Source organism: Aplysia californica, unplaced genomic scaffold (assembly GCF_000002075.1).
Source record: "Aplysia californica isolate F4 #8 unplaced genomic scaffold, AplCal3.0 scaffold01246, whole genome shotgun sequence".
NCBI lineage: Eukaryota > Metazoa > Mollusca > Gastropoda > Aplysiida > Aplysiidae > Aplysia > Aplysia californica.
The window spans coordinates 123,456-149,895 of record NW_004798516.1 but is presented as its reverse complement, the minus strand read 5'-3'; the positions used below and the strand labels follow the sequence as shown (position 1 = coordinate 149,895).

Sequence of the window (26,440 nt, the reverse complement as noted above, 5' to 3'; positions counted from 1 at the left end):
GTACAAGCCAGACTTACTCTACAAAAGGCTGTTGCAAGAGGAAGTACTGCTGCTGCCACTCCATTTTCATCCAAACTGGAATCATTCTGAAAAACAAAATACAACAGAATTTACTCAAATCATATGGAAGAAAGCATTAACCAGACCTATTACCAGAGAATTCATCAACCAGGTTACCGTTTATGAACAAACCTATGTCCAAAGCAAAACCCAGTTTCTCTAAAGAAAATTGACCTAAACTCAGAGGCCTTGCTATGCCCCTTACAATATATTGGAAATGGATATTGGAGTGAAAACTCTTCCTTACCCCTTACAATATATTGAAAATGGATATAAGAGTGAAAACTCTTCTTCCTAAGTGTATCGGAGTTGTATGGAGTTGTATAAACATTTGGAAAGCTTGCCCCCAAAAAAGCATGTACATTTATTAAGAATGTTAAATCTCTCTAAAGGTATAAGAAAAGATACTCATTTCAAAATCTGGTTCGTGAAAAAAGTATCTGAAATGGACCATGATTGTGAGCACCTGAAAGTCCCTCACAACGCACTGGCTATAGACATCATGAATTACGAACTGAAGCTTTTTAAATTAACACAAATTAGGAACTGAAGTTGTTTTTTTTAATACATGATATGGATATTGATAGGAACACAACCCTATCAAAAATCATGAGAAACTGATACTAAAAGGGAACTTGAACCAAAGATAGACACCATATCAGGAATATCATTTTTTTTGTTTGTTTAAAGTGTCAGAGATGGCAATGAATTCAGAGATCGTGCATCTCAAACAGTACATCAACTCACCATAAGAGCACAGTTGAGCAGCTTGACGACTAGATCAAACTGTTGATGCTCCAGCATCGCACGGTTGCTGCGGACATGCTCCCCAAGCTCTTGTGTCAGGGCCAGCCGAGCGATGCCAGACTTCAAAGCCCTCAGGACCGCAGGGAAGATCTACAGATAAAGGAATCAGCAAAATGTTAGGGGCTTTCCCATGCCAATTGCAGCAGTGCAGGAAACGTAACACCTTGAAACCTCAAAACAATGTTTGCTAATTACAAGAAATTTCTTTAAAAAGGAAATAGCAAAATATTGTACTTAGAGATACAAAAAACAAAAACTTCTCATATGTCCCTGAATGAAAGTTAATTTAAAGTTTCTCATAGTTTTTAATGTATTTTCCAGGAAACACATAAAAATTATGTAGTCCTTTAACGTCTTTTCAAACTTTGCACCAGGAATTAACCAGTGAATTGGTACAGAAAAAAGACACCCAAATTCCGAAAGGCAGGTGTTGAGTTGTAACTCACAACAAGTCAGTATGAAGGTGAGAACATATTATTTCACAAGGAACAGATTAAAACAAAAAGAAACACATGGGGGGGAGGAGGGGAACTAAAGCCGCAAGATTAAGATAAGAAAAAAAAGACTGGAGAGAAACTCACTATTCTTGCATCTGGTATTTTGTTGTCAAAGATGAAGTTCACACAGCTTTTCAGCACTTCCAGCCGTCTTGCATTGTTTTCCAGTGTTTTCTGCAGGCTCCAAGCACCTATAGAGGAGCTCATGGGTACCATGCGCACATTTTGTGTCCTCACACTGTTTAACCTTGGGGAAAAAATAAATATTTAAAAACCAGGTGTTAATTCATCTGCTGGGGAAGTGAACTGCACTTCTCCACCCCACAGTGCCATTAATTCTTATAGTATCATTCCTGTTAGAAAGTAGTGTCTTTTGTAGTTTCTGAAGGTATCATATTGACCCTCACTCTTGTCAGACTTAAGCAAAAATTGACTCAACATTTTGTGTGAGCCAAGGTGGAGAATCTTCAACATGTGCAGTTTTCACAGGAATAGTGTTCATACTGATTTCAATCATGAATTTTCAGAAACTTAAAAAAAAGCAGACTGTATATTCTTAAGAAAAAGACATACAGAAATATGCATGACGTAGAGTCTGAGTGAGCCTGAGCCACCTCAAAAATTCAATACACAAAAAAAAGGGTTAAAATATTTCTTTCTGAAAATGTACAACTGATCTAATCCAATCATTTCAATCTTAACTAAGAGCAGTTTAGAACATGAACAGTTCTTCAGAACATAGGCTTCTATTACCTACTCGTTGCTGAAAGAGTACCATAGCTCAGCCACTTTTAGCTCAAAGGAGAAAGAAAGTCAGAAGACTTGAAGATGCTCATCAGCAAGTTTGGATTTGTATTTTGACATAATAATGTGTCACGACGCAGTGGAATCAGGCACTCGGCAATTTTTGGGTATTTGGAGTGATTGGTAACACACTTAAAAGGTTTTTAATTTGCCTTGCATTTGAGGAAAAAAATATCCATTTATCTTAAATGGAAGTCAAGATATCTGCAATTGAAGGAGGTAGGGACACCGGGTTTCAAAAGTAAAATTAGCGCCAAAATAGCCGCCAAAATTTGGTGACTTCCATAGCTCAAGAGTCCTTGGAAACTGCAAATTTACATTTTTTGAGCCTTTAATCAACGTTATTCCATGAATCCACACACAAGAATGTTGTTGAATGGACCTACAAGGTGTTACGCCAAAAAACTCAAATTCGAAAAAAAAATGTCAAAACTGACAGAAAAATTCTAAATTTCTTAAATTTCATTTTTTTGACGAACACCTGATTTCACCATGATGCCTCACAAATTACAGTTCATGGAAGAGAAGAGCTTTTCACACAGATATGAGCTGCCAAAAAAGCATATGACCCTCTTAAACATCTTGGAAAGCTCAAGGAAAGTGGGGGACAATTTTCTCAAAACTTAACCAAACTTGTGCAGCACGAACACAAGACACTGATGTCAAGTAGAGGGGCCTATACAAATATGGCTCAAAAGCCTGTTCATATAGCCAAAGCCTATAAACTCACCAGAGAAAGACACTTCATCCTCACGCCACAACATCCTAACAAAACAAATAGTATGGAAACAGCAGCCTACTTTTTTGTGTTGTTGGTGTAGAGTCCTTCATCTATGATGTCTTGGATCATTTTCCCGTCCAGTGTTGGGAACGCTGGTTGGTGTATACGTGCATAAGCACCTTCTGTTGGCTTTGGAACTTTAGGGACGTATGGCTGCTGACTGGGGCATTCCTGAAGGGGGGTAAAAATAAAAACAAACATACTCATAATGCAACAATACTTGTTTCTCCAAGTACAGAATAAGAATTAGTTTTAGTTTTAGTAAGTGTTTTACGGCACTTGCAACACAATAAGGTCATATAAGTGCCGAAGATTAGAGGTGTTACAAGAGAATAACAAAACACAAAAAAGAAGGAGGGGAGATAGAGACGTTAGATTTTTTATAGGAAAGAAGGAGCAAACCACACCAGAGCACCTGCCAACCACCCACAGAATAAGAATAAGAACCACCCACATAAGACCTAACAACAATAAAGGAAGAAATTTGTCTGTAACAAAAATTAGACCCCAAACTTCTTTTTTTTAAAAATGTTATCACAGCTGCCAGAGTAAGGAGCAGAACATGGACATGGCAAAGGTCATTTAGTGTTGGAAAAATGCAAGACAGACAAAAACAAAAGAGAAGGAAAATATAGAAGAAAACCCTACATTTCACTTCAAAGAAAAAGCAATTCATCGACAGAGCAGAGAGGCAATAAATAAAGAGGCAGTAGAGGAATTCAACCTTCCAATTTTCAAAAGAAACCTTCTGCAACTGACATCTTCCTACACTCTTTATTCCACAACATGTGCCTTTCATCATCACCACCCAAGGCATCAGATTCAGCTGGAATGTATATCAATGCTGTACGCAGAAAGTAGTTGTCCAAGATTTAAAAAAATATGGTTCAGCTATGTTCATCCAGAAAACAATGTGCACCTGATGTTTCAACTAGAAGTAAAAGTAACACACAACGGTAACTCAAAAATCCCATTAAATTATTGAAATAAAGAAACCTTTTCCCCCATCTACTGTACGAATGATTTTAGTGGAGTTGGTCACTTCATTACACACATGTTTAACATACAGAAGAAAGGAAAATCAAGTGACACATACATGGACACACAGACCACACAGAAGAAACGAGCAACACGAAAATCGACATACAGATGACACAGGAGCAACAAATGGCATGTACGTGGAGATACAGATGACACATGAGAAACAAAGGACACATACACATACATTGACACTCAGGTGACAAAGAAGAAACAAGCAATACACACATTGACATACAGATGTCACAGGAGATTCAAGCAACACATACATCAACATAAAGACGACAAAGAAGAAACAAGCAACACATACATTACCATACAAATGACACCCCACCCCCCCAAAAAAAACCCAACCCAAAACAACCCAACACACGGTGACATAAGATACACATAGAAAAAATAAGCGACACATACATTGAGATACAGGTGATGGGCCAGTTCCTTGATGTTCTCCATCATCCGTACAGGGTTGTTGTGCTCCTCCTGGAGCTGCTCTTGGATTGTGGCCGACACCTGGTGGACACACAAAGTTTGTTTTAAAAAAAAGAAAAAAGTATGGTGTTTTAAGCCCCCATCAACACAGCTCAACAAAGGGGGGGTAAGACGTTCATACAAGGCAAAGACCTGAGAAGATTGGTACGACAAAACAGAATGGTCTAATTGGGAGTAGAAAGGTCTTTAGACTCTATCCCAAATTTTTATTTTTTTATTTTATTTTTAAAAAATTTCTTTTAGTGTGTTGTTGACTGTTAGAATTTGTGAGAAGGGGGGCGGGTGGCGGTGGCGGGGGTACACTTGAGTTTTACCATTCACCAAAATTTGTTCGCCATTTTTTCGTTAATTTTTACCTCTGAAACCATCTGACCCCCTCTTCCTTTTATCACAAATATCTCCACTTCTATTTAAGATAGATAGCTATTTTCTTACCAAAAGCAAGACAAAAGAACAAGCTTTAAGATGCTACCGACAACTCTACAAGCCAAAAAATTGACGAGCGCCTGATTCCAATATGCTGTGACATATTTACTACACAAACATAAAAAAAACATGTTTGAATTACTCCAACTCACCTCATCAAAGATGTCACAAACTCGGTAAGGGGGCCCTCGCTCCGCCACAAAGCTGCTGAATGCCATACTGTCAATGACACGGCCCAGAAACTCTTCCTCCACCATGCCCCTCTGACCCAAAAAGTGAGCCTGTGTGAATAAAAAAAAAAATTAAACACCTTAAACAAAGTCAGCCCATTGGCAAAAGAAATATTCTAGAATTAGCTCATTTTTAATCTTCTTTTTGCCTACATCATGGTGTACTTCAATGCCATCTGAGACTCACTTTAGCCCTTCATTTTCAAGGAACAGACCTCAGTTGTCCTCGAACACAGTTTGTTTGTTTGTTTGAGAAAAGAAAAGCACGTCGACACAACAATGGTCACTTAGAGCTGGGAAAAAGTAAGACAGACAGACAGAGATAAAAGAGGGAATGTTAAAGAAGTAGGACCTACTAGTGGTGCCCTCCAACAACCCGTTCGGACACTGTACTGAGAGGAAAATCACTCGGCGATGGACAAGAAATATTTTTTACCTCACTACAAACCAAACATTTAGTTTTAGTAGAGGTTTTACGGCGCTCGCAACTGCATAAGGTCATATGAGCGCCAGAAGATTAGAGGCATTACAAGAGAGTAACAAAAATAAAAAAGAAGAAGGGGAGATAAGGATGATAGATGTTTGATAGGAAAGAAGAAGCAAACCACACCAGAGCACCCTCCAACCACCCACAAAAACCAAACCTACAGCTCCTGTCCAACAAAAATAACACCATGAGAAAATATTAGGACAATCTTTCCAAGTTCAAGAGAAACATATCTACAAGAATAAAGTGATTTAATGCCAGGAAAAAAGCAAGACAAGACTGTCTATAGCCAGTGAAGGAAAGAAAAGAAGAAGAATGTGCCATCTGATAAACGCCCCCCCCCCCCCCCCCCCCCCCCCAACTAATCACTTTTTCATGATACAAAACAAGCACAAATACACGAGAGAAATGAATAATTCTTATTCATCAATAAGTAAAAGAATTAATGACAACCTTTCAAAATATTACACAGGTAAAAATGAGCTTCTCCTCTAAACAAAACGAAACAAAAAACATAGAGCAACTTATAAACGGAGATTATAAATAGATTCTTACTCCAAAAGCAAATTCCAGACAGCTGCTTCTCAAACCTAACACACATCACCCACCTTATGAAATGTGATGAATGGAGTTGGGTGTATCCGGACAATAGCCAAACTTGAGCGATAGCCGGAGAACATTTCAGCAAACATTCGGATAAACACACTTCGAAGTTCCTTGTCCTGAAAGAAAGTAAGATTATAATCCATTAAAATCATTCAATACCAATTTTGTTACAGAACTCTACATGATTTCATAAGGGTGGGGGTCAAAAGGAAAGCATGAAAAGATCTGTATGTTTGTGTGAGTGTGTGTGTGTGTGTGTGTGTGTGTGTGTGTGTGTGTGTGTGCATGGGAAGGGGCGCTAAGGATGTGGCCTTAGATCCAAGAGGCCTGAAGTCAGAAAAACAATGGGAACCACCGATACAAAGCAATCAGGTATTAAGCTTCCCTCTCATATATTATAGCTCACTTACCCTGTGCACATGAGAGGCCAGCTTTTTAGGGGAAGGTGCATAGGCATAGTCTGCACAAACCAGATCTGGATTCAAAATCTGAAGAGACATAAATAATATCTCTGAAATATTAAAATTGTAACGGCGATCTGAAAAATAATAAATTATTTCAACCATCACAAATGAATTCTTTCATTACATTTAAACGAAACTCTGATATGCATAGTGAAGACCATATCAAAATTGATTTTGTTCAACTGCTTTTCAACATCTTCAAAAAAAAAGATCCTCATCCCAAGTTAAAATTATTTCCCACATCTTCACCATCAAAACAATGTATTTCAAAGAAACTGTGTCTTGTCTTCATCCTTTTCTCATCTCCCACTGATATGGTTGTAGTGGACCAAGCAGCTGTAGAGCTTTCACCCTTCGGGTGGATTTCAACCAAAATCTGAACTGATCTTGGGAAAAGAAATTCCAGTGCCCTCGTCACTTCTGACAGATAAAACATGTATAGCTCTCAAAGCACAGCATCTCTCCCTTGCACAACATGCCACCCACTCACCATGGTAAGTGCCTTCTTGGCACTGGTGAGAATGCTGTCTGTGATGGGTGGGATGGTGACACACTCAGGGATGCGGACGCTGCCCCCGTCCAAGTCCACAATGATGACATCCAGCTGGAGGGAGAGAAAACAGAAAAACTTTGAGGGATCAAAGGCTACTAAAAAATAAGGTTTCAGCATTCCAGTTAGCCAAATTTGAACTGCTATCAAAGAAAAAAAAAGAAGAAAATAAAAAAGAAAAGAAATAAGAGACATTACTGCCAGCCAAGTTTAAAATGCTGCCAAAACCCCCCCCAAAAAAAACAAAGAGGTATGCGCATTACTGCCTGCCAAATTTGAACCCATGCTTAAAGAAATATGTGCATTGCTGCCTGTCAAATTCAAATCACTACTAAAAATCAAATGTTGTGCATTACTGCTTGATAAATTTGAATTGCTCAACAGCAACACAGAGGTAATCTTACTTCATGCTTCTTTGAAGAGAGGTTCTGGAGTACAGACCTCACATAAAGAGGGAAACTACTTGATCTTGTGAGACTTTATCTTGCACAATTTGAGGTGTTTAAAAAAAATTTAATTTCTACAAACAGACAACCTAAAAACTTGGTAAGTCCGTAATCATTGACATTTAGACCACAATTTCAAGAGGTTCTGTGTTTGAGTCTACAGCCACACTGCCAGCACATATTGGGTATCAACTATGTAGAAGATTATTGTATAACCAGTAAGTCATAATGTTGAAAGGCACTGTATGGTAAACATAATCAGTTCCTTGACACTATAGTCTAACATATAAACACTTGACAACAGGAGCCAAAGGGCTATGATATATCAGATAGTATGCAGCCCTTTTGTGTCATCCAACGGCTGAACTCAGTGACACAGGTCAGCAAAGTTGGTCACATGATGGCACTAAGCAGGAAAAAAACAAAACAATCCCAGGTCTAACACCATCTGTGGTAATAATAATCTGACAATTGTACACTATGATAGGTAAGAAAAAAAATGAAAAAAAATAAATTAAAATACGGCCATACATGGGCCAGCTACAGAATAGGACAAGAGCAACATTCAAAAAGAAGGAGCAGACTACAGCAATGCTTCATCCAATTACCAACTCACTTAGACACAACCAGCTCCTGCAAACACTTACGAAAGTCTGAATAATGAAACACCCAGGCTCTTATTGTCAAAGACCTAGTACACCCAGGGACACAAGTGAAGAGATCCAATACACAATGGTTCACTTTTACAATAAAATTGACAACGCAAACAGCAAAATAAGGAAAGAGGCCAGGTTATAAACACTACATCAAGTCCCACATGGATCAACAGGAATACCAGATGTCTGACAAATATGACTATTAGAGGACTGAAAATATACATTCTTTTCACAGTAACAACACCACTTCAGCCAGACTGCATCACCAATACTTTACAGTCAAGTATCAATTTTTTGTTTTCATCCTTGATGGCAAGGAACTCTATCAGCCAACCCTGTAATCTGGGGTCTGGATAACCAGAGAAAAAAACCCACAAAGCCATTCACTGACCACGCGTGCACAAACCAGTGGGTGATCCAGGTACTTTGACACTACAGAGCCCCCGTATACTGAAGTCATGACAGGTAAGCATTTAGATGGTGGTCAACATAAATCTTTTTCTAATAATACACAACAAGGAGTTACACATTAGACATGCATTCACAGCAATTCAACTGGGACAAATTTTACGAATCATTTAATCTTAGTCAATAAATTTGTTTAACTCACAACAAAATACACATCGATCAAGAACTGAAGAACAAATTCAAAGGATGAGAATAAATATGAAATTCCTTTCTTACAGAAGAGAAGATTATATTTGTATTCAACATTAAACTTGAGTAAAGTGAAAGTAATAAATCTTAAACCTGCGTCCTTCGGAAGTCTAAGATTATTATTAAAATTGCTTCAAAAATGCTGTCGATAAAGTAACTTTAATCACTTTCACATGCACAACAAAAGCTGAAAAAATCAACATGATAAAATTTTGTAGTTCTAATTTCTTTTATAAATTTGGTGTTACTCAAAGAGAAACAATTGTATTACAATAGGGGGAGAGAGAGAAAACCTGTTCAACAAAAAGTGGAGAAATAAAAAACAAATTTTTTTAAACTACCATGAATAAAGAAATGAAAGGTGGTCTGTTGTGTTAAAAATCAACCAAATGGAATTTAAACCTTTCAGAGTGATCCAATCCATTTAACAAAGTCTATTGGATTTTAGAAAGTGATGTATGAAAAATTTTGAAAGAAAACTTAATTGCCTCAAAAATAAAGACGCCCATATTTCACTGGCTGACAATGGGGGAAAGCAATAATAATACTGCATAATTCAATCATGAGCAATATTACCAAAAGTCAGAGAGGTACAAAAATGCAAATCTGAACACTCCACATCCACAAAATGTGACCATACCAGAAAAAACAAAAAGATGAGGGCAAGTCCCACAAAACCAACAGGATTGATGACGTAATACCAAAACAGTAATTGGTAAGGGTCAAGAACAGACATTCCATCACAATCAACAACTATCATTTCAAAAAGCACTCTGCGTTTTGCATACAGTTGGTGTAAAAACTAATTAAAAGTGACACATTCATGTGCCAACCTTTGGGAAAACTAAGCTGAACATTAAACGAAGCTTTAACAATGACAATGACTTAGTAGCAACGCAGTGACCTCTCGAAATATGCAAACAACTCAAAAGTGAAACATAATATTATATCTAGACACAAGATTAACAGTAAGTTTGGTGTTCACAGGATTTCACTCATTTCTTTTTGTCAAACACTATGTGCACGTGAAAAGCATGGCAATTCCTCATCTTAATATCTATGCACTGCAGCGGAAAGGAAACCCTACACCTGCAAAGATACAACTGCACAATACGACAGATTTGAAGTGTGGTTTTTTTTTCTCAGTTCAAACATAATATGAATATGCATACTATGTACATTATGATAAATTCATCGGAAAGGCAATTTTTAATCTCAAGGATGCAATCTTCCCTTGAGAAACAAGGGTATTCCAAACACTCTTGAACATTTTTTTTTAAAACACATGTTAGCCAGTATACTGGCATCTCTCATATACCATTACAAAAGACTTGTGACGACTGAAATTATTTTCTTAGACTATATGAGATCTCAAAAAAGTCTTTCATTTAAATAGAACACAAATATTTTTCTACACCAAGGGCTCAGTGTAATGTGAAGTTGTTTTTTTCCCCACAGCACAGGTCATATTCTAAAAATGGCAAAGAAGGGGCTCAAATCTATAAATTATAGAACAAATTTCAAAATCAGACAGACAAATCAAATTGTTCTTCATTGCTGTAACTTCAAATTGTTACCTCTATACGAGTTAGAAAATCATCCCTCCTCAACAACAACCCCCCTCCCCCAAATACCCACAAGAAAAAAAGGGGGATGGGGGCTTGATGGAAAGGACAATACAATGAAAAACATTTACACTTCCAAACTGACCTCTTATCCATCAAACAGGTGATAATTTTTATTTTTTTAAAAACACATCTGAGGGGAAAACTCAGAAAGTGGTTTCCTACCACCGAAAGGACAATACAAGAGCATTGCTACACTGACAGCCTAAGCTGGAGCAAGCATGGCGGGCAGAGACACTCACCATTTCTGATCGCTTACTCTTTCAGAAGCAAACAAGTTGACAGAGAGATGAGATGTCACGAGAGGTAAAGGACTCTTATCAAATTCAAATATTGATGAGTAACTAACATTAACAGAGAGTGTGATAAAAAAAAAAAATTGCAGATGAGATACTGGACAAACTATTTGCACTGGTCTCTTCATTCAGCAATGTGAAATGTTAACTAGCTCGTTCAACAACACTTCTTGCAACTACATTTTTAAAAAAACTTCAGAAAACAAACCAATGAGCTTTGCAAAAGTGAAAATAACAGAACACATTTCAACAGGACTCTCTCTCTCTCTCTCTCTCTCTCTTTTTCTCTCTCGTTCATTCTCTCCCTCTCTCTGAAAAGTACACACGATTTTGGAGTCTCTACTTCAACTCACTGACACACTGACATACATATACAAATTGAGAACTGCCACTCTTTCATGTCGTCTTGTATGAATTCAAAGTACAAAACAAAAGTACACTGAAGACAATGGCAAGATGAGTGACAAAACTCTCACATTATAGCTGGGCTACGATTGTTATCATGATAAAAAACCAAAGAAGTTAATCAATGTTTAAGAGAAAAACTACGTCATGCACTAGTTTCATTGCATGCCATACTAATGAAAGCCTTCATTATACACTCCCTTCACATTTTCTTCTTACTTGAAATTATCTCAGCAAGAAAAACCAAACAAAAACCCCAAAAAACTTACACTTATTGTTTATTCTATACATTATACAATTCATTTTTTCTTTTTTAAAATGTAAGAAACAATTGCTCACCAAATCTGCAATGTCATCTTTCAGCTTTGCATGCACCCCAGCAATGAAAGGAGTGGGTGAATTGAGCACTTCTAACAGAGACGTTGGCAAGACAGGGATGAACACATATCTGAAAACATAAGAACATGTCATAAAGTCATACTGTAACCCATTTCACTATGAACCATGAAATTATTAATAGAAAAGAAACAGAATGAAATGCACAAGACAGACCACACCAAGGAGCCCATCAATTTCATACATCAATATTAAGAGGTAATAATGTAAATAACATAAGATATGATATAGCCAACTGCTGATTGGACACAAAACATGGATAGAAGTGAAAAGCTTATTCCATCTGGAAGACTTCTACAAGAAACTAAGCTTACCAGGCCTAGAATGGGAACCCAAAAGGAAAAGAAGACAAATACTTTAACAGGTATTATCTTATTCTAGAGCAGGAGCACTTTTGCTTCTGAAAAAAACCCACTTTAAGACAATGAAGGTCATAAAGTGCTGGGAAAGATTTCATTGATAGAAATTGTCTCAGAGAAGTAAGTGAGTCGAAAACAACATAAGTGCAGTGACAAAAGAAACAAGAACAAAACCAGACTAAAATAAATTTTGAGGTAAAGAAAAGCACACCAAAATGAGATTGGCCACTTTTAGTAAGGGAAAAAAACACCACACGGAAAGAAACAAGGTGGGATCGCAAAGAGTCAAAATACACCAGTGGCACCTTCCAACCACCCACACACCAAAGTTGCAGCAGAAAACTTGCTCGTTTCAGCCTAAAAGAGTACAAAATGCTGAGAACAGTCCTGTAATTGTAATTTGCATTCCACTCACGTGTATTTGAGAGGGTAGTATAAGACGGTGAGGGCGCGGCAGGCATCAGAAAGCCGGGAGCAGCTCTCCGAGTAGAACAAAATTTTGTGGTCTGTCAAGGCAGCGGCAAACACAGTCAGCGTATTGTTTACACCTGAAATAAAATAAAAAATTCCAACATGAGAGTGTAAGGAGGTTTATTGTTTTAGTTCAGTTGTAGCACGCATATTTGGGGCATTTGTAACACAAAAGGGCCATTTAAGTGTCAGAGATTAGTTGTTGTTTTTGTTTTAGTAGAAGTTTTACGACGCTCGGAACTGCATAAGGTGTATGAGCACCAGAAAATTAGAGGAGTTACAAGAGAGTAACAAACATAAAAAAGAAGGAGGGTAGATATGGACGATAGATGTTTGATACGAAAGAAGGAGCAAACCACACCAGAGAACCCGCCAACCACCCACATGAGATTAGTTGTAACAAGATAGTAACAAATATTTTTAAAAATAATTTTTTAAAGAAGGAAGAGAGAAAAGGAAGATAGATGTTTGATGGGAAAGAAAAAGCAAACCACACCAAATTATCCACGAACCACACACATGACAGTTATATACATACACTAATAACAAGTCTGAACGAAAGGAAAAGGCCTATTTACACAAAACAGAGGAAGGACAAAAGTAATTATAAAGAGGAACAACAGGTCCATTTGTTCCTTCGCAGAAAGAGAAGCACATCGACACAATAATGGTCTCTCAGAGCAAAGAAAAAGCAAGACACATAGAAAGACAGAAACAAATAAGAAACAGTGAAATAAGACCTACCAGTGGTGCCAACCAATCACCCACAGAACCACAAGAATGCTATCACTATCCAAGATAACCACAACTGGAATACTCCGATACACATAACATAACCAAGAGAGCCAACCAATATATGACTATTTCTATGTTACAAATACCCCCCAAAAACCCAACACACCTGATATTTTTCTTTACAAAATCAGTTCTCTATTAAAAAACAAAAACAAAAGTAATATTTTAGTGCAAAATAAATGTGTGAAAGAAGGCACAGCCACCTAAATATTTACTGGTACATAAATAAAGACTGACATCTGTAGCATAGCAGTTAGGTGCTTCGCCATCACATGCAAATGACCCAAGATTGATCCCCGTGAGGCTAGAAATTTTATCAAGTATCGCAGTCTTTCTTCTGGGACATTGTATCCCTCTCAGCCCACGTTGACCCAGACAGGCAGGGTCAAAGCCTGTCTCCTGACTGATCTAAAACTGTGTCGATGGGGGGTGTAAAACACCCTAATTTGAAGAAGAAAAAAAAAGACAGCAACAATGCGCCTAGACAGAAAAGGAACAGTGTTTAACTAACCATAAACATGTATAAAACAATTAGAATTACTATAACAACAGTAAAGACATCTATTTTGAAATAAGCAGCATGATGTTTTACCTAATTGCTCAAAGAGGATCGCTACAGAAATATGGCTGACAGGAAGACTGGCACTCAAGGCTGGCTGCAGTGCTTGTCTGTCACCCGCTCCTATAGAGAATCGAACCTGCGGTCCACCTGCAAGGACAAATCAATTGAAATTGTTCAAAATAAAATAAATAAAAAAACAGCAATCACTAGACAAAATGAAGTGATGAAATGAAAGAGAGTGTCTTATTTATAAAGCTATAAAAAAAAGTAAAAATCAAAAACAAAATAAAAATATACTTGTGTTTAAAGGAAAAACTTTTGCACTGTCTTTTAGTAAATGTAAACTTATTTTTTGTGTGTGTATTTAACAAATACAAAAAGAAAGGTATGCTCAGTGAACTATATGAAATGATCCACAGATGGAAATCCTGATACTCCAGATCAATATAAAAAAAAGCCTAAAAAAGCCTACTGTGCACATTATGGTAGAAGCATAACACTCCAATCTGTGTCTCTAAAGATATGATCATTGGGGGAGTGGGGGAAATTTGGGTATTACTAATACACCTCCTGACCAGTGATTAAATAAATTTATTCAACCCCAAACTACAGAGAGAGGGGTAAACATAAAGACTAGATTATAAAATTTTAAAAATCTTAACTTCTGCTTCAGATTTTCAGTAACATTGCTTCCACATAATCACTTACCCGCAGGTGGGACTTGAACACACCCTAAAATATTTCCCACAAGTGTTTCTATTTTCACCGTCAAGTTCTCCAGGTGTACTGTGTATATGATCCCCAGGCAGTTCTGGAGAGAGACATAAACAGAGAAAATGAATAAACAAAGTGAACCCTATAGGCCAATATTCTTTAACAGCTGGACTGTAGTAGATGTGATTTCAAGACTTTATGAGTTTATGCCTGAGAAAGAAAACCCCCCAGATATAAACAAAATATGACACAACTGTTCATCATACGTTGCCGAAAAAGTAACTCCAGAACTATTAAGAATAACTGCCGAACTACTTAAATCAAAACTAAAGATAATGTTACTGCTCTGAGATTTTTTTTTTAATGGAAGTGCTTTTACTATATGAATCTGTGAAATACTAAGACTTCATTTTTTTCCAGAAATTTAAAGCTCATATGTGTGCATGCTATCATACTTTACTCCTAAAAAATTCTCAAACATTCTTAATTTTTTAATTCATTCCAAGGGGTTACTGACAAAATTGGGGTAAAGAGGAGGTGCCCATTGTCTAACACAAGAATGACAAAAACAAGCCTTGGTCCGGTGCTCACAGTTTGCTGATATATATTCTTAATTTTGTCCTTGGAACAGGTATGCTCACCTACTGCTTTAGCTTGTAAAGGCAGCATCATTTTAAAGTTTCTAAAATGCAATTTCGTGTCATCTTTTTTTTCTTTCATTTGCATGATTTTTTTAAAGTGCTACTGGGTAACAAAAAAAACTTTTTAAAGGTCCAACACAGCCTGACGTACTAGACATTACATTGTCCTAAGAGCAAACATTTTAAAAATAATGTGTGCTCTCTTTACTCAAACAAATAAACAAACATGTCCTTGTTTATCTGTCTAACTCAATTTTTCCAATACATTGTGTCATTGTGTCATCATTGTTATGTACAAGTAATATTTGTCATCATTGCTAATATCAATAAGTTTTCAACATATATTTCATACATGCAAGATTCATTTAGAAACAAAATACACCTTTATTGATCTGTGTATCTCATAGTGCAAATTTGTTCTTTGTAGGCATGATTTGACCTTTTCCCAGTATGTTTTGTCATCACTGTTATGTACGAGTACTCTTTGTCATAATTAGCAATGTAATTGTGATTGTCTACTGTCTTTGATATGACCTGGTATCTGTTTCAAAGCAAAAGAAACCTCTCCTGGGTTTTTTTATTCTTAAAGTGCGCTTTTCTCTCTGGAGACAAGATTTTTTTTCTTTTCCTGTACATTGTGTCATCATTGTTATGTACAAGTCATGTTTGTCATCACTGTTATGTACAGGTCAGCTCAATTGATTTTGTTGCTTTTGGCTCATATTAGTTTAAAAATTGTTTTACACATGTGTTTTTCTGGTACTGAGGCTTTGATAACTGTATTTGTACAGCCTTTCACTATTGTGATGTGTTGTCAATGATAATGTCCAATGTGTATCCTTTCTTGTACATAACAATGATGACATGTTCTGTGCACTGCGTCATTGTTACAAAGCTTGTCATTCATATTACCATTATGAATGGAGTTCATAGTGTACGAAGTCTTTGTTTACTAAACAAATGGAATTTAAAGTCCATTATTTGCCTTGCTGCTTATCTGTTTTTGTCATCACTGTTACATACAAGAAATACAGTAGTTGCCAAACCAATAGACCCATATCTCCAAAACTGTACGTCTCCTTGCTCTGATACTTTAGGAATATGAGCACTAAATGGCAATCTGTGACTGACAGAAAAGAGAGTCAAATTGGTAAGAAAATTTTTTTTGCACCACTGAGTCTCAAGAGAGTCTCACGTTTTGGCAATTGCTCAAATACAAATGCATCACATTTTATGCACACTAATGTGAGATGTATGTGTTTTTCCCCACGTTTTGGCAATGGCTCATATAGTATAACAGGGGGGGAAGAAAATAAGCATTTAGTTACCCGGAAGGCCTCTATGTAGTCATGTCTGGAAATAAGAGCTATGGACTTTGGGGCAAACATCGACGAGTGGTGTATGATGCTTCCTTCCTGTTCGTCCTCCTCGTCGTCCGGCTTGCACGGAGTCATGGCTACCATCTCATGGAATGTGAACACGGCACAGTAGTGGCGCTCCCCATCCATGTCCGTGAGCACGGCCACGTAGAAGGATGGCTGCTGCCTCTGGTTGTAAAGTGCCCATCCCACTGGTTGGCAAAACTAGGTGGAAAATACGTTACTTTATGTTACATGGGCGTGTGTTACAACAATTACAATGAAAAAGCACAGCTATGAAATAAAGCACTAATATAGCCCATTATAAATAGAATAAAAATCATTGGGAATTGTCAGGTTTTGATTAATTGAATTTCTCCATTTAAAAAACAAAACAAAACAACTTCATAAGGTCAGTTACTCATAATTTGCTATTTTTGTTGACTGAACAGATGAGAATGACAAAGTAGACTACTACTGACAAAATAAATAATTTCTACAACTAACTTTCTCTCTCAAACACTGAACGGTTGCGGGGTATTTGTCTCCCTACCATATTCTTATTAAATAAAAATAGTGTGGCCCTATAATTTTCTATTGTCCTGAATAGCTCTCAATGGTCAATTAAAACATACCAAAGGAAGCCCTTGCATAAAAGGGCAGTCATCCCAATCTTTTTCCGGGAACCTCTGTAAGATCTTGCCACAGCTTGTACCGCTCCCTAGAAGAAAAAAATTGCCAAATTTGTCAACTTAGAAGTTAGTCATGCGGTAAGTTTTCCCACATGTACATTCTAGTCCAAAAGTGACGAGTGATCTCTACACCATAAAAAAACGGCTTTTCATTTTTCCGTTAATGTTTTTGTTCAATGCATTTTCCGGACACTAAAACATCCAGTATGATGTCACTTAGAAGACGTGATGTTTGTCAAGAACTTGTTCATATTACAGTTACAGTTATTTCTTGTTCAGAAGACTGTACATGATTTAAGGGAAGCTTGAAAGTATTTCTTTATGATTACATCATGCAGTTTCATTTGTCTGTAAACAACCAAATAAATTAATGCAGTCTTGGTTTGATATCCAATCTACGCCTAAATTGTTCCCATACTTTCTGAAGGAAATTCAGCGAGAGCCAAATGTTGCAAACCCATATTTAAAGTCATGAAATGCAAATTCAAGGCATACTGAAAAAAAAAGGAGAATTGACTGCAAAGTTTGTAGCCTTGGCACCACTTGCGAAATAATATCCAGAAAGCTGCAGGCAGCAAACCGATGAACGGTCTCCTTTACAAATAGTTTCTGGACGCAACAAGTAGAAGAATAAAGGCGTAACAGAACCTATGCTGAAAGAAGAAGCAAGAAAATTTTTGTGTGACCTCTGCTTCTAAAGGCCGGCTGCATTTATTCACCAAACGCAACAGCTTGGCATGTGACATAAAATGACAAAAATGTTTCAACAAGGCCAGACTCAGACAACCCAACAACAAAATGGCACCTCAAGGGCAGATCTGAAACACAACCATCATGGATCATAAAACGAAGAGTAAATTCCAAAGCGGTTCGTAATAGTAAGTAATGAAGAAACGATGACCTGACTGCTATCATCAATACAAAAGATATTTGGGTCCCGCCCTTTTTTTTCTCCAGACTGGGCCGTTATGATAGGAGGCAGATTTGAAGAGGAGGCAGATTTGAAGAGGAGGAAGAGAAAAAAAACGAACATTCCCGGAGTAAGATAAACAATCAGAAAGGCACTTGACCTCTGTCACTACATGAAGATTCACTATAGAGATTTTTCATTCCACACCATAGAGGCATTGATAGGGCGTGAGAAGCCAAGCAGTGATAAAATCATGTCAGACCTAGTCCCAGTGTCCTGCTAAACCAGTTTCTGGGACCATCACATGTTGAATCTGCAACTGAAATTTCTCTGAGCTTGTTTGCACTTTTTTTTTCTCAGTATTTATTTTACACTCCAAGATAAGATCAAGTCAAAGACTGAACAATCTCTCCCTCAAATGTCAGTTCAAAAGATAACCTTAAAAACATAGGAGTAAAAATAACTAGGGAATTAAGTACTCTACTTGCACAAATTTAATATAATAATTCATTCATCATTTTTTTTTGGTGAAAAAATTATTAAGATAATGAGATCTCTGCATTTAGACATCTTGCAGCGAAGGGCAGCCCCTCTCTCTACCCCCCCCCCCCCCCCAAACCCAACCAACTACAATCACCAAAACATTTTTAATATTATATATATATAGCCAATGACAGTCACAAACTGAGGGAAAATGTGTGAACTGAATTGTAGCAGAATGTGGGGGTAGTGTAGACCATGATCAAGTCAATCGGTTCTCAGAGAGTGGTCCGGTGGTAAACTAAAAAGTAGAACAGAAACATGGCAGTGGACCATCTAGTGGACCAGCACCACAGGAACTGTTCTCTTTAGATCTCAACTAAATCTTATTTTGACTTTATTAGAAAATGTTCTTCATCTAACTAAAAACAGACCAAGACGAACTGACTCTATTCCGCTCTGCTAGAAATATGTGTCACGATGTGGTGGAATCAGGCACTCATCAATTTTTGGGCGGGCTCATGTTAAAGCCTGCTCATTTGCTTTCCTTTCAGTGAAAAAAATTTCCATATATGTTGAATAGAAGTCGAAATATTTGCGATTGAAGGAGGTCAGCGTCTCCTTGTTTCAGAGGTGAAATTAGTGCGAAAACGGTCGCCAAATTTTGGTAACTTCCATAGCCTGAGAGTCCTTGGAAACTGCAAATTTACCTTTTCTGTGCCTTTAATCAATGTTTTTCAATAAAATCCAGACAAAAAGGTGTTTTTAAATGGACATGAAAGGTAATGAGCCAAAAAAAGAATTTTTAAAAATTGCACATCGGCCAAAAAAATGTCGATTTCTTCGATTTCATTTTTTAAAAAAATAAATAAAAGTAAAAATGTTTTACGGCACTTGTAAACAATAAGGTCATGTAAGTGCCGAAGATTAGAGGTATTACAAGAGAGTAACAAATACAAAAAAGAAAGAGGAGAGATCAGGACGACAGATGTTTGATAGAAGAAAATAATAGCAAACCGCACCAGAGCACCCACCAACCACCCACTAGATTTCATTGTTTTAATGAGCGCCTCGTTTCACCATGGTGCCTCACATATTATGCACATGATTTTAAACATGGTGTCCTTAACTTTAACACTGGCAAAAAGCAAGACAGACTGAAAGAACACTACAAGAAAGTTGTAAACAAATTTCTAGGTAAAGTGTAAAAAGTGTCCAGAGGTAGCACGCTCTAACACAGCAGAGTTATATAAAGCAGGGCAACTGAGACCATCTCAAATGATCCCTCAGCAAAAAAAAAAGCACTTTTTTGAGGTGCAAAAAAAAACCCACCCACCCAGGACAAATTATTTTTTAGTTTTACCATTAAAACCATTTTTATCCCTAGATCTAGATAACGAAGAAAAACTCAGTGATGTCGATTTCTTTGATTTCATTTTTAAAAAATATTTTTATAAATAAAAGTAAAAGTGTTTTACGGCACTTGTAAACAATAAGGTCATATAAGTGCCGAAGATTAGAGGTATTACAAGAGAGTAACAAATACAAAAAAGAAGGAGGAGAGATCAGCACGATAGATGTTTGTGATAGAAGAAAATAATAGCAAACCGCACCACAGCACCCACCAACAACCCACTTGATTTCATTGTTTTAGATAAGAACAGCGAAAACGAGGTCACTTTCTGTGAGCATGCGCAGAATGCAGCTTATTTCACTTTCGTTTTGGAGGTTCCAGTCAACACACGTGGTTCTACGGTGTCGGAAAGTTTTGCCCCTTCAAATTGATGGTTTTCGTAACCGGTATCAGTGAATTTACTAAGCGCTTGAGTAGTTGATTAATTAGCACATCTAGTTAATCTAGCTCTAATGTATCGTAGAATGTATACTAGAATCGATAAATACTATCGCAGGCTGCTTCTTATTCTTAATGCCCAAGAACATGCCAGATAGGGTTGCGCACTGAAGCAGACCAAATTGGTGCAGTCCGTTTCAGTGCGCAGTATCGGCTTTTTTGCTATTTGTTGGCAATGATGGTGTGGCTTCTAGATCTAGGCCCTTTGGTTTTTTATTATTAAGTTATTTCTTTATGACCTGCATTGTGCACTGAAACAGACTGTTTCCTACCGTTTGGATGCATTATAATACTGCCATTGGAAGTTGATCAGTTATAAATGTATTCTCATGTCAAAATTAATTAATATGGAAATTGAATCTGCAAAATGCTCAATTTCTTCTTTTCATGTCTTTTTCTTCTTCTTTTTTGTCCTTTTCTTTTAAGAATACTAGTCTAGGTATAGTCTAATTCTTGTTTTCTTCTTTCACCTCCTTGTATCCACAGCACCTTTCTTTTTCAATTTCTTTTTTTCATGTCTTTTTCTTCTTCTTTTTTGTCCCTTTCCTTTAAAAATACTAGTCTAGGTATAGTCTAAATTCTTTTTTCTTCTTTCACCTTCTTGTGTCCACAGCACCTCTTTCTTTTTATCCATTATCAAAACACATACGTATACACATGGTTATAAGGAAATCTCCTGTTAGGGGGTGCACAGCTCCCAAAAAGAACACGCCTCATTGACCTTGGCCTTCCGTTATAATGGTCATTACAGGAACTTCTTGCAAGGAAAAGAAGACAAGGCCAGGATAGAGAAAGATGAAAAGTGTCAGAAAAGAGCTAGATCTAGATTTAGTGCTGTAAACATGGTACTATTGCGCACTCAACCAGACGATATAATATGTTGCACCAAACAGACACCTTGTGCATCAACCAGACACACGTTACCAAACAAACACCACCACAACCAGGCGCGGTTTGTCCATTGAGCATGGCCGTGCAGTGCCGCCCACAATTTTTAAATGTTCTATCACGTAAAACACCCCACGGCGCACCGGCAGTGGAATTTTAGTTGCCGCGGGGGGTTCCCCGCCGGGTGCCTTATCACGTTGGGGTCACGGGGGTCAGCTCCCTGTCGCCGCTCTGTCTGGGCCGACTTAATTTTTGGTACTTTTCAACGTACAATTTAAGGTGTATCCTTGTATTTATGGTAATTTTCATTTAGTGCACCCAAAGCACGCATTTCTGCTCTTGAGACTCAAAAAAGAACAGACGTTGTAACTTGTCTGGTTATTTCGTTAGACGCGCTGGAGTCGGCAATACTAAATTGTCATTTTTTTGGGACTAGCGTGAATGAAAAAAAATCAATATAAAAAAACGCATCGTCAAAATCTGTCGAACTTTTGGAATATGAACGACATAACATTAGTGCAGATACTCAGAAAAGATGGTATCTGCGCTTATAATAGAAGGCTGTAATTTTGCAATTTTATCCATCGGGCACACAATTCGCTACGAAGTAATTCCTCCAAATACAACTTTATGTGTCTAATATAATCATGAATATTCGCATATTTTCTCGAAAGTTTATAAAAGTTATCATGAAGTTTCTCAATGAAAAGTACAAATCGATTTGAGTGCTAGAATATATCTTCAACGTAGATCTAATACACGAACAGTATCTGTTACACTCCAGAAATTGCTTACTTTTCTTAAAACGCTAAGTCTAGGTTTTGTAAGTTGACTGAATAATAGGGATGACTTCTCGTAATTGGGTTATAAGAATAATTTCTAGCTTTCCAGGGACACTGAATCAGCACCAGACTTTTCCAGCTTTTTTTTACGTTTCTATGACCATTTGCAATAACTGACAATGTGACTGATATCTTTACATTCATAATTGTGTCCGCGCATATTTCCTACACAAAAACTAAGAATGAATGTTTTAGCTGTCGTTATTTTTATTCCAAACTAGAAGTTTATCTCTACCCATGTATTTACACGGTTTTGTGGTTTTTTAAATCGCTTATATTATATCTTTTTAGTTGTATGCAGGCTGCCACAGACACAGCATGATTCATGAACAAACGCAGAGTAACTTTCTCTTGTTTAATAGTAAAATAAGAGCTAACGCTGATCGTCTTTAGTTAAAATATGCAGATGTGCATCTTTCTTCTCTTATAACTTGACTATTAACGCAGATTTAAGATTTCTCATGGTAAAAGACATGATATTCGTAGTCAGTTTAACACAGAATTTGGAGAGATCTGTCGTGCCTTTTTTAAAATAACAATAATTTATTCATAACTTTGTAACTGAAATAGGACAAATTGGGTACTCGACAAACACTTGTCTAGAACAAAAACTAAGGCACAGAAACTAACCATTCTAACGCAGAATAAATCTCAAGACATTGAGCTTTTAGTACATCCGCGTAATGGTTTGCTGTGTGGGATGGGGAAGAAGTTATATCGTTTTAAACATAGTCAAAAATGCGAACTTCCTGACCGACACCGGCAAAGTCGCCTCAGGGCTCATTAACCCCATAACCCCGAGCCGGGGAGCTCCGGCGGGCTGCTGAGTCACGCGAACTAAAAGTAACAGAATCGGGCGAAAAGTGACGCCGTGACCCACAATAATAATTTAAAGGCCGGCACTATTTCTCCGAACGTTCGGGAAAATAAAGCTAGGCACTATTTCTCCGAACGTTTGGGAAAATAAAGCTGGGCACTATTTCTCCGAACACCCTAAAATCACATTTCCTTTCCGCAAATTTCGGATATTATATATATCTATAATTATAGTATAGGCCTACCAAAGATTGTTCGTATACAATATGGTTCAATCGGTCCAAAAAATGTCCGCAGTAAATATAATGTATAAAGAAATGCTACAGTTCCAAACAGTTTTTCGCTACAGATATGACATGTTGCCTATGAAGGGTGCTGCTCTTTAAAAACTTAATGTGTTGTGTTCACTCGTGTGCTGTCTAGATCTAGATCTACGGAGGGTTATTGATAACGACACATAGAACTAGCATAGATATCTGCGTTTGTCGCGGTCACGACCAATCAATCGTGGCTCCATTTTTTGGTCCCCAAATCGGAGAATAAAAGTCAAATAAAAAAAAAATAAAATAAAAAAAGAAAGAAACCGAACCTCTTTACTTTTGAAAAAAAGTTCACCTAGCTTCACTTCGACTTCATCTCTTTTTCACTTGTTGTCACCAGGTTGATTTGTTGAATACGTTACAGTTACTTTTATTTTTCCCTCTTTGTGCGTGTTTTATTTTGTTAGTGTGTATTTTTTTCTTTCTTGTTATTGTTCTGGTGTGTTGTTTTTCTTTCATTTTTTTATGGGGGGAAAAAAAGGGGGGGGGGGGGGGCTTTATTCAGTAACAGTTCAAAGTATACAAAAATAGAAACACAGGATCCATTCACTCCAGGGCTCATGAGTCGTTCCTCTCTTTCAGTTTCACTCATTCATTCAATTCCCGTGTTCTCTCCCGCGGCTCATCCCCGTCCGTATGACTTTCACACCCCACCCCCTCCCTTCAGGCACACACAAAGAAAATCTCACGCATTCCCTTGCTTGCACCCTGCGAACCATGGACAATAATATAGGCAAAACACTGCCTTAGCCGCATTCCTTTCGTTCGTGAGCTGTGTACCAGGCTAGGGGGGTCGGTGTCGTCGTCTTTGTAGTTGCTGTCGCCTGTGGATACACTCGTACATTCTTCCTTTCACTGCTCTTTCACTCATACTGTCTCTCCATCCACAGCTCAGCTCGTCATACGTTCAAAAGTTGCCCACTGATCATGTTTAGTTAGTGTGTGTATAAGTTTGTGTGTGTACATGTGCATGATGGTGGTGGGTGTTACTGAAGGTTGTCTGTAGACGGGCTTGCCATGCGGTGTTCCTTCCCAATCCCAGACCAGAGGCAGAATGTAGGTTGGCGCCCAACTCTCGCAATAAATAGGCAAAAAATCACGAGACCGGAAGCCGGAAACCGTTCGGAGAAATAAAGATCGGCACTATTTTTCCGAACGTTCGGAGAAATAGTCACTTCGTAATTTAAAAGAAGCCAGAAACAAACACTACTAGCCAAATATTATATCAAAACAAAGTCCTCACTAGCACCATTATAACTGTCATTTCTGTGTCTATAGCGCCGTAAAACATCTACTATGCCATGCGAAAGTCCATGCGCTTTATTTAAACATAATAGGATATATCCAACAGTGTAACCTGACCTATAAATCATTCTTGGGGATAACCCAAGCGATGATGACACTCGTAGCAAGTTTGGCGGTACATTAATAAATTAATAAGACGGCACATCCCAAATGTGCTCCTGCCGAACAGTGCCGGAACATAACCACAGTAGCAGGTCTAAAAATAAACGCGATAGATAGACCGTACGTACGCTATTCTTTGCCAATATTATGTGAGCCCTGTGGAGCAATCCAGCGGAGTGCTCAAGTGAATTGTGATTGGTTCATTGTCTGTCTTGCCACTATTTTAAGTGACTCTGTGACCGTGAACCTGAGGGATGTGAACGTGACTGTCCTATGAGTTGGGCCTTTGAATGGTTGTGTAGTGGAGTAGTGAAAGTTATATTAATTTTTTACTTAGTGTTCAGTTCCAATACAGGAAGAACGAAATTGATGTTTAGCTAACAAACAAATTTAGTACTAGAAAGCAAAGCGACAAGTAAAAAGAATGAAAATAAAAGCACGGAGTCCTCCCTCACCAACCAAAAGATCATAAAAGTATACACCGTCTCATTTACTCAGACTGTGCCCTTGACTTCTTTGACTATCTTCAGCATGCGTTTTACAGCTTAATTGTGCACGTCCGCTTTTTAGCCCCACAAGCCGCCCCTGACCACAACATATATTTTAAACTGCTGTTACAGTAATGCGCTACACCATATAGAGAGGAAGTCTTTCTAACTTCTGGTGAAAAAATCATGAAGATCGACCTGTAAAGTGTAACTTCCAGAGATATAATATATCCACAAAAGATCGCTTACGATATATATCGCACCACAGGATTAACTCATCTCGATCTAGATTAGATATCTAGATATCTTAGATCTAGATTCTAGAGAGATTTTGGAAAGGTTTGGACTCGAGACCAAGTCTCAACAAAACTCTGCCCCGGCCCTGAGTGTGGTCTCTTTTGATCACAGTCACAGAGATGTTGTCACTTCTGCAGTTCAGCTGGAAAATGCAACTGAACTGGGGACCCTTTTTTTCATTTTTTAAATTAAATATAACAGAAAAGTGGAGTCTGGTGACAGAGGACGCAACAGGAGAACGTAACACTTCAGACTACAGGGTCTACAGTCTACAGTACAGTAACAGTTCTCTGACACTGACACACAGCTGACTACACAGTCAGTACGAGTCTCCTGCAACGTAGGATTACGGGGTTTGCTTCGAGTTTGTTTTGGGTGGGAAGGCTGCCACTAAAACACTTCCAGCTTCATCTCTTGATCAACTAGAATCTACCATACATCAGAATTTATCTTCATTTAACAATTTTAAAACAGAGATCATGATCTTCAGTAAACACTTTCACCCTTTACCATTCAATGGTGTGAACTTCCGTTCTGAGTCTGCTATCAGTGCTGTGTTCTTCGTAACTCAAGTCAAAATAACTCCAACGTAACCTCTCTATTCAAGTCCTAAAACTGCATTTGCAAAACTTACTGTCTTTTTCATGATCATATCCGACAAGAACAAAGTAGTCTGCAAGTCGTGACATATCCGATGTTCAAAGGCTTCCTTGATATTTCATTACTCGTTCACCACATATCTTTCCATTCGATAATCTATAGCTCTAGTCCACGCCATCTTGAATCCATCATTATCACTGCTGCCTGGACGCAGCTAACAGAACT

General features: G+C 37.7%; 1 protein-coding gene across 1 annotated transcript; it reads right to left on the bottom strand.

Annotated features, from left to right (window-relative positions):
- Window positions 1-17: 17 nt before the first annotated feature.
- On the bottom strand, window positions 18-26,440 carry LOC101854381 (myotubularin-related protein 13; the record flags this gene model as incomplete). Its single annotated transcript, XM_035973453.1, is given in 17 exon segments — window positions 18-86; window positions 808-957; window positions 1,449-1,611; window positions 2,969-3,120; window positions 4,402-4,500; window positions 5,058-5,186; window positions 6,231-6,344; window positions 6,639-6,716; window positions 7,183-7,296; window positions 10,869-10,886; window positions 11,667-11,775; window positions 12,498-12,630; window positions 13,941-14,057; window positions 14,619-14,721; window positions 16,594-16,848; window positions 17,259-17,344; window positions 26,250-26,440. Coding segments are annotated over 17 exon segments (1,944 nt in total), but the record flags the coding sequence as incomplete, so codon positions are not given.